The sequence below is a fragment of the Nesoenas mayeri genome, assembly GCF_963082525.1.
Source record: "Nesoenas mayeri genome assembly, chromosome: 3".
Lineage (NCBI taxonomy): Eukaryota > Metazoa > Chordata > Aves > Columbiformes > Columbidae > Nesoenas > Nesoenas mayeri.
In genome coordinates, this window is record NC_137544.1 from 48,331,578 (window position 1) to 48,348,954 (window position 17,377).

The 17,377-nt window shown below is 47.4% G+C and overlaps 1 protein-coding gene across 1 annotated transcript in view; it reads right to left on the reverse strand.

Moving 5' to 3' along the window:
* Positions 1-8,456: 8,456 nt before the first annotated feature.
* The window catches only part of METTL24 (methyltransferase like 24), a gene marked incomplete at both ends in the record, with an annotated part of 48,899 nt that continues 39,978 nt past the window's right edge, over positions 8,457-17,377 (reverse strand). Inside the window, one exon of the mRNA XM_080341409.1 lies at positions 8,457-8,795. Within this exon, the coding sequence (XP_080197535.1) occupies positions 8,457-8,795 (339 nt within the window). The remainder of the gene's footprint in view (positions 8,796-17,377) is intronic.

The following is a 17,377-nucleotide window of genomic DNA, read 5'->3' on the forward strand; positions in this document are numbered from 1 at the left end:
CCCCAAGGGAGTTCTTTCAGTAATAGGGATTTTACAGAGCTTTGAGACCGCTGACTATTACCCAGATGTGGTTCTGGGAGCTGCAAAGCTTTCCAGCTCTCCCAAGCGTAATTACCCCACAGCTGGTGTGTTGCTCTTAACTCCCCACTTCAGTTGTGGAATAAGGCTTGGTTTTCAGTGGAGCTTAAACTCTTGCAAACCAACATAAAAAAAAAAAATAAATATATATATATATGTATATATATATGTGCAAAAATGTTCTGTGCTAGAAGAGCTGTAACAATTGAACTCCCTACTTCAGCTTGCACCAGGCTATTTTTGCCACAAATATATGATTTTGCTCATCCAGGGTAGTTGTTTGTGTTTTGCTTCCACATCCTTATAATCCTTCAGCTCCTCTGTATATATTCTGTAAAATGTAATCACTTCCAATATTGCTTGCTCAGGAGATGAAGAGGGAAATTGGACTCGGAATGAAGTCAGTTGTCAGGCCAGAGGTTTACAGGATAAAGCAGTAAGCCCCATTCCCTGGAGTTTTCAAAACCACCTTGAGTTTTGTCAGAACAGCTGCTCTGCAGCAAGCTCCTCTCTTTCTCTCACTGGTGCTGACCCTTTAGGAGTACCTTGGGGCATGGGGGGAGAGCTGGTTTTGTTTGCGTTTGGTCATAATCCTTCCAATATTAAAAAGGTGGAATAACATTATCTTTAGATGCTGAATTCTTCTGTCTTGGAGCAATTCTCCTTCACTTCATGAAGAAGACAGAGTAAGAAAGGTCCAGGCGGGTTTTGAATGTCTCCAGAGAAGGAGACTCCACAGCCTCTCTGGGCAGCCTGTTCCATTGCTCTGTCACCCTTAACTGAGAAGAAGTTTCTTCTCAAATTTAAATGGAACCTCCTGTGTTCCAGTTTGTACCCATTGCCCCTTGTCCTACCATTGGTTGTCACCGAGAAGAGCCTGGCTCCATCCTCATGACACTCACCCTTTATATATCTGTAAACATTAATGAGGTCACCGAGCCCCGGCTCCCTCAGCCTTTCCTCATAAGGGAGATGCTCCACTCCCTTCATCATCTTTGTTGCCCTGTGCTGGACTCTCTCCAGCAGTTCCCTGTCCTTCTGGAACTGAGGGGCCCAGAACTGGACACAATATTCCAGATGCTGGGTCATGGCAGTTGCTGCTGCATTCAAGGTCTGACAGCAGCCAGGCAGCCGTCCCCACCTCCCTGCAAGGGTGGTGGCACCTGTAGTGGTGGTTCCACTCTAGAGATCTGAAGGTGGATGCACATTGCTTGTGTTTGATTTAGAAATTGAATTTCAAGTGGGGGGAGGGGGCTGGAAGGAGGGGTGAGGGTCGAGGGGGTGGGGAGGGTGGGGATGGAAATAATAGCTGAGATGCAGGAGTATTTCAATTACTTGCCAAAGTTTTGTACAGTGTGCACCAGTGAACTTTATTTTGTGAAATTGCTGAAAAACAAGCAGGTATGGTGGTAATCCACCAAAAAGGGCAGGGACCTGGCACTGGTATTCACATTTGAGTCATCTTCTCTAGGCAGCACAAAGCAGGCTTCTGTTTTCTCCTTGTGTAAGGTCCTGCCCATCAGGATAAGGGAATGCAGCACAGGCTGTCTCTGCAAAGGTCTCTTTCTGAACCAGGTGAAGCCCTTTACAACAGGCAGGTCAAACTACACCATGAACAGGGACTTGTATTGAAGGGAAGAGATCCATTCATTGTCACCAGTGGAGCCCTTCAGGTACCGGGTTTGCTCTGCAGATGCTGCCCCTGAAAGCCAGTGGAAGGAGGCAAATATGAATATGTCTCCAAATGTAGGTCAGCTCTGAGCTTCCACCAGCACTAAACCAGGTCTCTACTGACTGCAATTAAATGTCACATTGTGTTAACAAGCAGGAAGAAATCAAGAGTGATTTCCTACTTGAATAACCCTCAGGATCCTTTCAAGGGCAAAGGAGTGGCTAATGAAGCTCATGAAATCAAAGTTTTTGAATGAACCAGATGGTCTCAGGTGTTGAATAATTCACCAGAGAGAAGGAGTCCTGTTTCTTCAGGTGTGCTACTGGGTGATACATCTTCCTGGCATCTGCTAGGAAAGGCCAGACATATGTTCCCTTCACGCTTTCTTTCATCTTTCACAGTTGAGAGGCACTTGTGAAGAACAACCCTTCACAAGTCACCAGCGGGATCAAAGCCTGGGGCCAAAAGTGCACGCAATAAACATCATGGTTTGGGGTAGGCTAGTAAGTCAGACCTTTTTTGGTCAAATTTTGGAACCTCCAAGGAAGCCGGTATGGTGTTCAGAAAGGGACCGGTTCCCCTGGAGAAGAGCGTTAGTGTCCCAGCATGTCCCCCTCTGTGCTGCTGTGGGCTCTCTATGCTCTCTCTCCTCTGCCCATGTTGCAGTGTTAACTGTGATAGTTTAAGGGATTCAAATCTGTCCCTACTCTTCATCTTTACTAGGTTACAGGCAGCACCTGTAAATTCTGGTTTGCAAATGTGTGTGATTTATAAACCCCTGTGGACCTTTCTGAAAGGGAAATGCCCTCATCCCTACACAGGACCTGCGCAAATAGAACTGCCGCTACACACAGGTCATCTCAGCAAAGATCCGTTTTAGACCCAGCTGAAACATCTCCTGGTGGAGGTGTCAAACTAATGCCGTAACAACTTCAGGAATGAGACTTGGTCATTATGTCCTTGTTAGCTGGGGCTGGGACTGCTGTGGCCACCATGAACAATCAGAGGTGGGGCAGTAAGGAGGCTCCTGGGCCAGGTTTCACTTGATGCCAGGGTGGATGCATTGGGCTGGCTGCTCTGGAGAGGTGATGTGGATGCCTGCAGGGAGATGCCCAATGCACCTGAGGATGGAGGGCCAGAAGCCTGAGAGCAGAGTTGGACAATACCCATAACAGTGGCACTGAGCAGATCCAGGTTGGCAGAAGGTGCCAGGAACACCTGGCAGATGGCATAGTACAGATATACAGCTTGGGGAAGGGGACAGGGCACTTTTTTGCGATGAATGCTCTTGCAGGCTCATTACTGAGCATGCTGGTGGAAGGTCAGTCCACAGAGACATTTAGCAGCTGCCACCTGATGATTTGGAATGAACAGATCCCTTTGCTCCTGCCCTGCCTTGATTTGGTCCAGGCACCTTCGGATGCTGCTCCTGGCAGCAGGAGTTTGAAGGACAAGTCTCACTTTAGCCCTCAGATGCCGTGGAGGGCAGGGCACAACAGCGGGTCTCTGGTGAGTCATCTCTCAGTCCAACCAGAAGGAAGAAAAGGCTTTACTGCCTTGTCTGCAGGAAATGCTGGGTGCTGCTCAGGCTGCATACTCAGGAACAGTTTAGCAAAGCCAGGACAGGCCAGTGGCCTGTTTTTCCTGCCTGGGCATGGCCATGCAGTTACTAGTCTCCAGAATGTGGCTATACTGGGAGAATGCCCTGCCCACACTGGTTTTAATGAGAAGTGAGCAGCTACCCCAGTTTCTGTGCAGGTCTGATCTGGGAAGAGATGTGGAGCACAACGCTGGCACATGGTTTCTGCAGGGACATCATCTCAACAAACTACTTACCTGCTTCGCAGTCTCTCCAACAGCTCCTCTAGAGCTTCTCCTGGTCAGAGCAATGCTCTCTCCAAGGAGCCATCCTACAAGCTCAAACATGGGTGCCAAACGTGTGGGCATGTCACAGTATCACAGTATGTCTGGGATTGGAAGGGACCTCAAAAGATCATCTAGTCCAATCCCCCTGCTGGAGCAGGAACGCCTAGGTGAGGTCGCATAGGAACATGTCACCAGAGTAGCTGGCGTGGTTGAGAGCCAGCACGTAGCAGTAAATCTGGGGAGGTGGCTGGTGGATCTTCAGCTCTGGCTGAAGCAGCGAGAGCCTGTGGATGCCAGCAGTCCTGCATTCCTGCCTTTCTTTCTCAGCACTGTCCCTAACAGGCTGGAGATACCGCCTGAGCAGGGTGGGACCCTGCAGCAGGTAGAGGCCTGTTGTGCCCGGGTATGGCAGTTTGGGGACACACACTCACCCAGGGCTTCTGGCCCTGTGCCCCTACCTGGCAGCCCAGTCATTAGGAGAGGGGAACTGAATTCATTTAAGAGTCTCTCCTTCAGGTAAAAGGGATCAATAAAAGAGAAGCGTAAGGGCACAAAAGCAAGGCAGGCTGTAACTCTACTTTAAAATACGCTAAGTAGAAAGGCACAGATAGTGCATGAGCTGTTCATTTTCTCCCATAATATCACATAACTGCCTCCAGGATGATAAATGGCTTTTATCTATCCTGTATCTGAGATAAGGTTTCCTTAAAAATTATCATAGTTATTGGAATATTTTCTTGCCTGAATTGTTCCTGACACTACCTGGCAATCCTGAGCAAGAGATTAGCTGAGGGTTTACTAAACTCTCTGTCTTAAAGAAAAAACAGGATGGACCTCCACTCCATTTCTATAAATTACATAAACATCACCATTTTTTCTTCAGGGCAATAAATCATGGAAGCCGTGCATCCCTTCGGAATTTTAACACCTGAGAGAGATCACGTAATGCGTTTTTTAACCTCTATTTATTGGTTTCTTAAACAACTGATAATAGGCTACTAGGCTAGTTACTCTAAGACTAATCAGGAAGAAAAACCTGTGCAGTCCTAGAGCACATATTTTATGCATTATTGAGAAATCAGGATTTGCAGCTGGGCTTTTGCCACCCCATTATTTGAAAAATGGGAGTTGAGTCATTCTGTGGTGCAGTAAGTGTGATTGCACCAACAAGCTAGATATCATTTTAGGAAATCCTGGCACTCTCCTGCATTTTAATGAATCTTCTCATTGCTAAAACATCTCAGTGCTTAATGTATGAGGGTTGCAGCAAGCATGACTGTCACAGAGAAGGCATTTCCTTCCCATTTTCAGAGGCCACAGTTCTCGTGAGTTGTGTATTACCTGGCTCAGGGGACAGCAGTATGTAGCTTGGCCATGTGGAAAGCGCTTTGCTCAATGTCTTGAACATGGGGAATCTAACACACGTGCAATAGGTCATCTTGAGTGCTGCAGGGCTGAGCAGCAGAAACAGAAGCTATGTTTATAGAATTCTAGAATATCTTGAGTTGGAAGGGACCCATAATGATCATCAAGTCCAACTCCCTGCTCCTCACAGGACTATCTAACACTAAACCATTTGAATTAGAGCATCGTCCAGACGCTCCTTGATCTCTGACAGGCTTGATGCCATGGCCACTTCCCTGGGGAGTCTGTTCTAGTGACTGACCACCCTCCCAGTGAAGAACCTTTCCCTAATGTCCACTCTGAACTTCCCTTAACACAGCTTCATTCCTGTCACTGGTCACCAGAGAGAGGAAATCAGCATCTCCTCCCCGAAAGCCCCCTGTGAGGAAGGTGTAGACTGCTGTGAGGTCACCCCTCAGCCTTCTCTTCTCCACACCAAACAGACCAAATGACTTTAGCTGTTCCTCGAAAGTCTTGCCCTCAAGACCTTTCACCATCCTGGCTGCCCTCCTCTGGACACTCTCCAGTAGCTTTGTATCATTTTTATCCTGTGGTGCCAGAACTGCACCCAGTGCTCCAGGTGAGGCCGCACCAGTGCAGAGCAGAGCGGGACAATCACGTCCCTGCCCAACTGGCAATGCTGTGCTGGATGCACCCAGGACACGGGTGACCCTCTTGGCTGCCAGGGACACTGTTGGCTCATGTTCAACTTGCCATTGACCCAAATCCCCAGATGTCTTTCCATGAGGCTGTTCTCCAGCCTCTCATCCCCCAGTTTGTACATATAACCAGGATTACCCCATCCCAGGTGAAGAACCTGGCACTTGCTCTTGTTAAATTGCACCAGAAAACAAAACAGTGCCAGGAGATATTCCCCAGCCTTGAGGCAAACTGGGAAACACGGCCTGGCCATGTCTTTCAGCTTCCCAAACAAGGTGACTGCATCCAAGCTGTCCTTGGCTTGGGCGGACTCCTTGGCTGTGCCTAGGAATTGTCTGGGAGAGTCCCAGATGGCCTGAGCCAAAATTGTGCCCGGGATCTCATTAATTAACCAGGCAGATGTTCCTGTGCACACTGCCTACCACTGCTTAATTTTCCAACACAGGCACAGCTGGGATCATCACCTGGTCAGCAGTCCCGGTCCAGCTGCACCATTCTCCTTCTTTCCTAAATGAGGCATTTGATGTGTAGAAGCTCACATTAAGTTCCTTGAGAATGAAACTCCACTTCCGGAAATCCTACTGTAACTAAAGAAATAGATGGATTTGTTTTTAAAAGGAAAATAGAACCGGGGAGGCAGTAAATCAGAGACTCCATACAACACAAGGCACTGTCAGTGTGACTGAAAGGCGGTAGATTGAACACCAGCGTGCATTTGTTATAAAAGAAAGGGGTTGACGTTTAGTTAACATTTCAAATGTGATTTGGAAGACTGATACAAACCTGAACACACAAGGGCACAGAGCTGACTTTCACTGCAGAGATGAAAACCCCCTCCATTTCCGCCAGCCCCTTACCACCCTACTCCTTCATCAGCAAAGCAGGCAGGGGTTTTTTTTCCTGCATCTTCCACAGCAGCCTGGGGTCTGCGGGCTGTGCAGTCAACAGGGATGCTCAAAGTCGGATTCACTGCAGCAGTCTCAAGCCCCATGATGGGCTTTGCAAGTCTGGGTGGGAGGTGGGCTCTGGGGCCAGGACAGGTGGCTCCCCACAGCTGGGGCTGTGAGAGGAAGGCTGTCACCCCAGCAAGGTCACCTGCCTGCTATCCTGTCCTGGGAGAAAGGGAGCTGAGCTGAAGAGCTGAACCAGTTACTGCTGGGGAGAGTGGTCCCTGCCTGCCCTGGGGCAGTGGGAGCCCTCAGAGAGCTGGGAGAGGAGGAGAGCAGATGCCTGGCTTGGGGCGAAGCCTGGGGATGGAGAGGGGAATGGCTCGATCCACCGGTGAGGCGAAGCAGTTCCTCTGGGAGAAAGCTGACTTGCTTGGCTGCAAGGAGGAGCTCCTACACTTATTTTTTTCTTTTCCTCCCCTCTGGCTGCTTGCTGAGACCCTGTGAGCTTGTTGAGCCCAATGCAGGGCCCTGCTCTGGAAAGGAGCAGATGTGGGAGCTGAGGCAGTGGAGAGGGTGAAAAAAGAAAGGAGGGCATGAAAAGAGAAGAAAATGCCAGGATTACAAGAGAAGGAGCAACACAGGGACAGAGAGAGACTTGAGCACAATGCTGGGCTGAGGCACACCAAGGAGAGGAACACTGCACCCTGCAGAAGTTGGAAACCAAATACAGTTATAAAGGCCGTATATCAGAGACATGGAAGCAGTGCCATCTTGTATTTTAATGCAAAGTTTAATGTCAAAATTCTTTTAAAGAGAAGAAAAACCCAACTTGCTATATATATATATATATGTTTAGCTCTCACCATTCCTTAGCTCGCAGGGAATAGCCAAGGCTGGCTCCTGGGCATGGGGGGCAGAAATTCCACATGCCAGCCCGCAGTGCCCCAGCACAGCCGCAGCACCCCGACACAGCAATGGAGAAGGCACACAGCAAAACATTCACCTGAGACTTGAAACAAATGAACAGAAAAGAGCAGGTTTCACTTTCATTTCACTTTCAGCTCTTTTAAATAAGTATCTCACTAGATGAAAATCCATTTGCTACAGCCATTGCAAGAGTAATTTAAAACATGATATTCTTTGAGCAGATAAACTCTAGGGAAGCCGTCTTCTGTGGCCAAAGCCCCTAGAGGGTGAGGAGGGCAAGCACTGGTGGCAGCTTTTCCTGTGGCTGAGTCTCTCTGTCCCACCATCTCACATGTGTGAAGCACTGAACACGCTTCCCGCAGAACCCAAGTCAGAGCACTCAGAAGCTGCTCAACAGAACAGGTAGGAACTTAATTTGGTGGTGATTTCTGCCTCTGCCAAATTCAGCTGAAATTTGCCAGTAGGTTGGAGAACATACTGCTCCTGCCTAAAATTCGTTCCATAGGAAATAAGGCCAAAGTAAAGAAGGTGCAAATCAAAGACAACTGCTTTACAGAGAAGTAACACTTGAACCCTCCTGAGAAAGGCACGTGCTTGTGAGCACCGTTCTGCCCGGGGGCTGGCACGGCTGGGTGAGCAGAGCTTCCCGAGCAGCCCAGAGAGATGCCCCCCGTGCCAGCACGCTCAGGCACAGGGCAGCCTGGGAAAGCCACGCTGTCAGCTGCCCCAAACAAACCTTTACAGAAACCTCTGTCCTCTGAGACAGCGTACGCACCGGCAAATACACTGCTATACAAATTTGCAGCATGTATCTTCTCCCCTAGTGCCAGTTCTTTTGACAACATACAAAAATAAAAAGCGGTCCATTTTGTTAGCAGTCACTGTGTACATATTTAGCAACTTCAGCCAATGACGCCAAAGTCCTCTTCAAAAACGCTACGTGGCCAGATGGCTCGCCGTCACACATCATAAATTCCTTTCTGTGATTTCCATCTTGTATTTACCCAGCTCAGTGTGTAACAGCTACTAGCATTGAAGGCTTCCTTTTTCAGAAAAATCTGTGGTTTTGATAAGTCTTTGTAGGTATGGAAAAGCCTGAAGTCCTTCAGCTCCAGCTCTCGGAGCAGACTGTACCAGTACCGCACCACGGTGCTGTCATTGCCGCTGACCTCAAACCCAGGCCAGTGGATGTGCACCTCAAACACCAGCTGTCCTATCTGCTCAACAACATCCTCCAGGATCAGGTTTTCCAAAATTTTCCACTCAGCGCTCTCCACGTCTGCCTTAAGGACATCAATCTGCAACAAAAAACGTGAAAATGAGAGGCTTTGCAATTATTGTAATTAACATCTGAGGCCAAGCTCATCCATTTTATAACATACATAGTTGCTCTGATGTAGGTCCTCTTTAGTGTTAAAAAAATATAAAAAAAATCTCAGAACATCCTAGGGCTAATATGAACAACAGGTGAAGTTTAATGCTTGCCTGTTCACAGCCCTTCTCCTGCCTCCGACTCCTGCACTGAAAAGCTTTGTACCCTGAGGTGCCCGATGCAGCCAATCCTACAATCAAAGCATGTTATTGTTCCTTCACAAATCTTGTGGTGCCATCAAAGCTATGGAAAAAAGAAATACACATCACTAAAAAAAAAAAAAAGACAGGCATTACTGTTCCTTATTTCTCCATCACAAAATCCTGCAGCAGAACAAAGCACACCAACAGTGATTACTTGCACCACCACAGTATAACAGAGTCCTCGTGTGCCAGATGCTACCTGCACCACACAAGTGCAAGACAAGGCTGAGGTGAAATAAACACTATGAGCAGCTCAGGTCACCAGCTACCCATGGCCAAGCTGCTGTCTGAAGCTTCTGCAGGAATCACTAGGGATGCTGACCGAGGAGGACCGATTCAAAGGAGAATTATTCAAAGACTCTGCAGGGTCGTAAGAGCAGCTCCTCCAAAGAGAAAGGTATAAAAGGAAAGTAACCATGAAGTTGCTTGAAGGAAAAGAAAATACAATTAAGAAACAAGAGCCCTGTTTTAATTTTAGACCATTATTTAATTTTGTCTATAGGTATTCAGTAAACCAACTTCTCACAGCCCAACACAACTGCAGGTTGATTTTGCTTGGAGGAGGGGAACAAAAAAAGAGCATTTCATCACAGTTTCACACCTGGTATAAAACGATGACTGCAGCAGCGCTCACAAGCTGCAGAGCTCAAGGGCTCACGTTTCCCAGAGCCGAACAGGGGAAACTTTCCCCCATGAGAGCAAGGTTTGCTTGTGCCAGTTCCACCTGAGCTTCTGCCCATCTGCTCACGCTCAAGATGCATTTGAAGAGAAAACTGAAGACTTTATTTAGAGTCAAGAATAGTAAGAAAACCAACGACAACAAAACACACTCAAAATAAACAACAACAAAACAAACCCCACAACCATAGACCGTCTTGGCAGCCTATGCTAACCCTTGTAGCAGTATCAGAAAAGACACCTGCACAGGTACAGGAGAGAAATTTGGGCAGGCGATATAAAAGCATTGCCAACCCAACTGCTTCCCTAAGCTGCACCATCCCAGGAGGATGTTATCCTCAGACTGGAGGTTTGGGTGAAAGACACTGGAAAAAAAGAGTATGATGGAGAATGTGGGCAGAGATTTAAGAGTTAAGTCGGATGTAATAGAGGACGAAATTTTAGTAATGAGGTACACCCAGAGCACAGCAGCAGCAATACAGAGTGCTCTCCTTCCTTGGCTTTAAGAGGGTCAAAACCAACAGAATGTGAAGAGCTCAGTGCTTCCCAACTGCAAATGCATAACTCAGATAAGGGAGACAAGAGGAGCACTAGGCCCTGGGCTGTTTTTGTTCCCAATGGGGTAAAGGCTAGCACAGTGTATGGCTACTCCCACCTGTCTTACTACAACATGGAGCTACACCATGGGCAGGAAAATGCTGTTACCAGTGGGAAAACACAGGTGTTAGAGACAAACAGGGTGAAGCATCAGAAGGGGACTGGTTAGGAGGGTAGGACCAAGATCTGAGGACCCTGTGCAAGGCAGCTGACATAGAGGGCTTGGTGATTTCTTAGCTTCCAATAAGATGGTCACGTCAACCTTCCCTTGTTCTCTGGCTGGCTAACTGGAGGGACTACAGTCATATCTGCTGAGGTGCTGAGCGCTCACAACCACATCAGCTGTCCTCAGCAGCTCTGCTCCAGCACTACGGATGGGCACAGGACAGCAAAAATTGGTAGGTGTTAAACACTTGCCTTTTCTGTCTCCATCTGTAAAATGAGAGTATTAACCACCAAACTCCCGCTGAAGGGTACGAGAGTTGTGCCCATGAAGGGCTGCAAGACTTTTGTGGGACAAGCTGTAACATACTGTGTTTTCAGACCAGGACTTGTGAGAGTGGGACTTGAACAAGGTCCACGGTCACAGACAAAACAATGACAAGCCAAGCTGCTGCCTGTCTGCTCATTAAGGCAGCATTGTGCCTCCTCCGCACTGAGAGGGCAGGGGGCCAGTGGAGAATGACCAAGGGATTATGGAATTAAAGCCCATATTGTGGCACATCTGCACAGGGAGAGGAAGGTTGCACGGACAACCTTAGCTCTGGTATTTCCAAACTTGACTCCACAACAAAGAGCCTGTCAGTCTGTCCATACGTGGGTCAGTGAAACAGTTTAGCGTAACGTTCCTTTGGGCTCAAGGGGAGGCTGAATGTAAATGATGCTGCTCATGACATTTCAGCTGGGAACTACTTCATGGTTGAGCTCACTTGTTTCCCTTTATACATTTAAATAGGTTACTTATTTTTCAGATAGCAACTTGCAGCTCTACCTGTAATGCAATTTCATAGGTAGTTTTGATTCCTCATCGGGGCAATTGCCATAATGTTGTGCTATCAGACTTCAGAAACCACAGATTTTTATCTTTGTGAGACTTCTGTAAATTTGAAAGGAGATAAATTATTCAAAACAGTGGGGGAGGGAGGGTCAGGGAGGGAATGTTTCTAAGTGGATTTCTTTTGTTTTCCCATGATTTTGCTTTATGGCAACAGCAGGACATCTTTTTCCCATGGTAATGTTTCCAGTCATCATCCAAGTTGGTTTGTTTTCCTCTCGTGACAGTAACTGGTCAGCAGGCACTCTGCACGCTCTGCGCTGTGTTTGCAAAACTGGTCCGAAAAGTGGCTGCTAACCAATGTTTCGGTAGGATAAAACGACTTACTGCAATAACTGCTTAAACACATACACAACACTAGCGGGGAATGTGCCATATACAGAATCCAGAGGCTCTTTATTATCCGTAGTGCCTCGCACTGCACAGAGACTCAGAGGGAGGAAGATACTTGTTGTGATGGCTTTCCAGGCAACGGGGCCAGCTCAGCCCAGAGTCTCCATTTTATGCCACAGATAGGGTAAAAAAACCCCGCAGAACAGTTTTGTGTCAGAGTATCTGAGCTAACACTAAACGTGAGTTTTGTGATGATTAGACAGCTCAGGGGATGTTTACCCTCTGTGATAAGCAGAGCACTACTGATAAGAAATGCACTACCACCTTCCAGATGCCTTGATTCAAAGTGCCAGTGAAAGGATTAGTGGACAAATCTATAAATTCAGAGCTCTAATTTGCTTGGGAGCACAGCTGGAGTCTGCTGCTGAGAGTAAATCCTGAAGGGCAAATATCTACAGTGCCTGAAGGTAAAGGATGGCAGTCAATTGCCTGCTGGTTTCGAGCACTCCCAGACTAGGGCTGGTTCCTCTTATCTTGCACAAATCCTTTTATCTTCCACAAACTAACTAGTTTACCACAGAAAAGTAAAAAATGTGGATTTTGTAATGTTTTCTCAGAATTTAGCTCCCTTGAAAAAGCACTGCAGTATCGTGCCAGTTACACTTGGAAAAAAGAAAAAACACAACACACACACAAACCTCACAAACACCTTTCCTCATGCACAACCAAGCACATAAAACAGCTGAAAAAGCATGTGTTTTAGCTAGTGAAGGTTAACACATACTGTACGAAGGCTCATTTCTTCTTTTTCAGGGTAATGCCTTGTTAGAACTCCGCATCACTTCCTAAAGCAGAGATCAGAGCTGTGTTTGCCTTCATTGTTTTTGAACTACCAAGGTTAACGGGGATTTCAGGCTTTGCGCTGCCCCGTGGGCACCATTTAAAGCTCCCCGTGGAGAGGAGTCAATTGAGAGCGAGTAGCTGGAGGAAGCAATTTAGCTGTATTACTTCCAGCAGGAACTCAGCGTGTGGAAGCGGCAGCCAGGAACGGCAAAGCCAGCAAGGGGGTACAGGTCAGGCGAGGAGGGTCCCTCCCTTTGCGTGGGAGCAGTTCAGTGGTGTAAGCTGGGAGCAGGAGAGCTGGTTATGGCTTTTGGGCAGAGGAGCGGAGCTCAGGACCACCCCGTCCTCCTGAACCCCAGTGCTGCACTCGGGGGTGGAGGCTGTGAGAAATAACCTTCTGCTTCAGCTCCATGATACTGACTTATCATTTTGACAGCAGTTGCACAGCAAGACAAACTCTACTTGCTTGTGCATCAATTTTTCCTGTCTCTACCTAAGCACATTTCTACATTTTCAGCAGACAAAACTCTAGAAAAAGCTGTTTAATATATATTTTGATAACACACAACTTTGCAGGTAACAAACAGGCTCTTGATTCTAGTTTTTTGGGGTTTTTGTTTGTTTTTAATGTAGCTTTTCTCTTTTCCCATCTTCAGTCTTTCAGCATGATACTTCCCTTAGTTTCTTTCCTTTCAAAATGCCTCCAGCCCCTCCTCACCAGCAGGCAACTACTTGGACGTTAAGTTCCTTTTATTCCCTTTTATTCCGAGCCGAGTCTGTAATTGATGGCAGACAGGATGCCACGTAGCCTAATAGCAAATTGTGCTCCCAGCAGCTTGCAACTGCCTCTTCCCTTGTGCTCCCTGCAGTTGGGAGGGAGCAGAAACCATCCCGGCACTCTCTGAGCCATCCAGCAGGGAGATGGGGACCGCTCTGGGCACAGTCTGAGCAACACAAGATACTGAAATCAGGAGAAAAGTCAATCACTACTGGTCAGTGATGTACAGCTCCAAACAGCAACACTTATTCAAATCACCCGCCTTCCTACTCACATGTACACCCCACTCTGTGATGGTCCGTATAGCCAACTTCAAAATGACTCTGGGACAAACACGTCATTTGAGATTACTCGCTCCCAAAGTGACAGGTCGGGCACTTCTTCAAGTATCTGCTTAAGGCATCAAAGCCACAAAGCTGGTTTGTGCAGTCCAGCGCTTACATGGTCTTTGGTCTTTTCATACAATAAAGGGCAGTTGAAGTCACTCATACAATACACACATCAACGAAACAGAAAACCAGCAGTGAGTGCAGACAAGCTTCAGTCCTCTGCTCTCACTGCTGATCCTCCACAGCTTTGAGAGTGACAGAGTCTTTTTTTCTCCCAGTTTCGGTGAAGTGCTTCCATGAAAGCGTTACACAGCAGGGGCAGGATATTAAATTATTTTATGTTTACCACTTAAGCTGGAGAAAATGTTTCAAACTCATATTAAGAAAACTTATTTAACTTTCTCTGGCAGCCAACTGTCAGTCTAGCAACAGATTGTCAGAAGCAGTAATGGTCCCAGACAGACAAGCATGCCCATCCGGAAAACTCACCCGGTGCAGGCAGGAGGCATCAATCTCAGCAGTATGAGCATGTTGTCCCATGGTGAATGGCTCCCAGCACGGACCCACAAGGGCACCCCCAAGTGACTCCCTCCCACAGCTGCAAAGTCTAGGCAAGGGGGCCACCTGGCACTTTTGTTCCCCACTTCTCCCCTTGGTCTTTGATGCCAAGATGTTTCCTCACACGCTCTCTCCATCTGGAAGCAATTTCTCTCTGCAGACAGAGAAACCCCTCCACTCCTCCAGTCCAGCCCAATTTAAGCCATGTCACTTACTGCAGTCAACAGACATAGAAGAGGCCTTTTGGTTGGCAGGATATTTTTTTTTTCCAATGCTACTTTAGCAGAGGACAAAATCTCTGGACAAACAACGGCCACCTGACTTAGGAGATCAGCATGGCCTGAAATCCTTTCTCCCTGGCTGCATTTGGTCAGGAGGCTGCAGGGTTTCACCTGTGGCCTTCTTCTCATCACGAACATCTTTCTTCACTGTGGGATTAGTTCTCGGCATCTTCCCTGTCTTAGCTCACTCTGGGCACTGGACCAGCCGGAGACAGCAGCTCACTCGTTAATCATCTTCTGGTCATAAAATAATACATGTCCCCAAGCTTGAATTAATTTTCAGACAGGTTTAATGGGTTCAGCTAGCATCATGCTACAATGACCTTAAAGCTAGAGGTATTGGGCTTGCTACCCAGCAAAACCAGTGTTCCTGTACAGTGACCTAGAGAATAGGATCCACAAGCCCTAAGCATGTGGCAGGTCAGCGCTATACACAGACAATGCTGAGGGAGACAACTTCCCCCTCACAAAATCCTGAGCATCAAAGATCTTGGTTACTCATCTCTTTAAACCAAATCCGACCTCCAGAGCAGGCAACAGGAACCTCACCACTAAACTGAGGACTCAAACTGATGCCTTCTCAGAAGCAACAGGGTGAAGAGCCACCATGAGGACAAAAGCCCCCAAACAGTGACCTCATCGCCTGCTCAGTGGCAGCAGCTCACAAGCAAACATCCCTCCTCAGAAACATTGTGCCCAGCTCCCATTTGCACCGTGTTACCTTTTTCAGTTTACACAGATCTTCTATTGTACAGAAAAAGATGAAAATTAGGACCATACCTCTTCCCTCAATCCAGTGGCTAGACTGCCCAAGTGGGAAAAATCCCACAAGGAAGCTGCAGAAACCCTGATCTTAGCCTGTGCTGCAAACAGATATAGAATGACCTGAGTTGGAAGGGACCCACAAGGCTCATCAAGTCCAACTCCTGTCCCTGCATATGACAACCCCGCAGTTCACACCACGTGTCTGAATACTGCACTTATTCCACCAGCAGCCAAAAGCCCAGGCTTGAAGTGCAGCCACTCCACGCACAGCACCGGCCAAGCACACGAGTTTCTTTGCAAACCATTCAGCCATCTAATCTCACAGGAGATGTCCCGCTGCCTGCTCCCCCTGCAAAGGGGGAAAATCTTTTCATTTCTGCTCTTTTGATCTTCTCTGTCAGACGCTGCTGGACGCCTGTGAGAACGGATGTTTGTGCAAAAGAAGAAATGCTGTATGCTGGACCCTCAAGTCTCTTCATTAAAGGGGAACAAACATTTGCCTTCTGTTGGTGCTGCCGCAGCACCAAGCAAAGGCAGAGGAACCTGGCTCTGCCCTTACATCAGGTCATGTTATCCTGGTCCTGGTGAAAGCCAGCAGCATCACAACAAATGCATTACAAGGGGACATGGGGCAGTCAGTGCAGGAGTTTGCATTAGAAGGCAAATAGTTAAGCAGCAATTGATACTCAAGCCACACATGCAAGAGACAGAGGGTTTAGGCTACTGTAAAGTAGTTGTGCATAGTAAATAGTATTTTGGCAGCAAGATCTGCTATTGTTTATTAATACGGTGCACACATGGGCCTTCAAAATGTAAGTGATTTAAGAGAGGACTCAGTCCCACCTTCAAAAATGTTCACCACACCTTAAAGAATACCTCTTGCAGGATGAAAACATGCAGCCCCCATATAAATGAGTAGCTCTAATAAATTTGGTGGCAGATCTGGTTTCCATCTGCACTAGCCAGTACAATAAAATCCTTCAAGACTGCATCCCTTCATGGGGACCTATGTGTTTCACTCCTTTTCTGGTCCAAGGTGTCCACCTGCCTTCTTCTGCTTCAGTCTGCGTCTGCCTACCCTGCTTGCAACCATGGCAGGAAGAAAGCTGCACTTTCCTGAAAACATGAATAAGGAACACCCTGGACCGCTTGCACGTCTATCAGATTTCATGAGAGATAGGCAGTGAGGAGAGGAAAGGAGAGCTGCTGTGGCTTTGACCTCTGGATTTCAAGTTTTTGAGAATGGGGGGGATACCTTAAACTGCTGTCAGATCAAAAAGGAGACCAGAAAGTTTCCAGACACTAAGGTAAAAATATTCAAACAAGAGATGGCCAAATCCAGTGACAAGAATTTGCAAACAATGACAGGAGGAGGTATAAGCTACCAGAGACAAACATGGGGGAAGGTGCTCTGGATAGGGTATTTATCTAAAGAACTTGTTAATGTCAATCACTCCCTGGAAATTATGAAAAAGATGGGTCATGGAGAAAGATCGGGGTGCTTATGGGAAGGAGGTTGCTATCCATTCTCATAAAACTAAGTGTCATCTCATGGACCGCCACACTGAGCAGATATTCAGCACCTTGGCTGAATCAAAACCATGCAGATTCACACTACTGTGCTTAAGCTGGTGCTTTAACAGCTTAAGCAGGAGCTGGGGAGCACAAATACAGGTCTGAGCTCAGCAGGAGCCCTGCATCTGGTACCACTTTGTGAAGCAGGGAAGGTTCCCCAGGCTCCTGCCCAACTCTGGTTTTGGTGGGAGGAGGGAACCAGTAGCTTCTTGCAGCAGCAGCATTTCACTGATGCCTCCACGGAGCCTGCAGCGAGCACCACGCTCTTCCAAATGCAACTGTCTGACACTGAAACAGTGGTTATGCTGCCGCTGCCATCAAAAAGAAGGTGGAATGGTGTATTAGTGCACCACATTGTGCTGGGAATGGAACACAGGTTGTGCAGCCCTCTAGTAAAGCTGGGGGGAAGCAGATTTTTAACACCTGATGTTTCTGAAGGGTCTGCCTTAACAACATCAAGTACAGCCAAGGAAAAGGAAAATAAACTCCTAAAAAATCCTGCTTCCTTTTTATT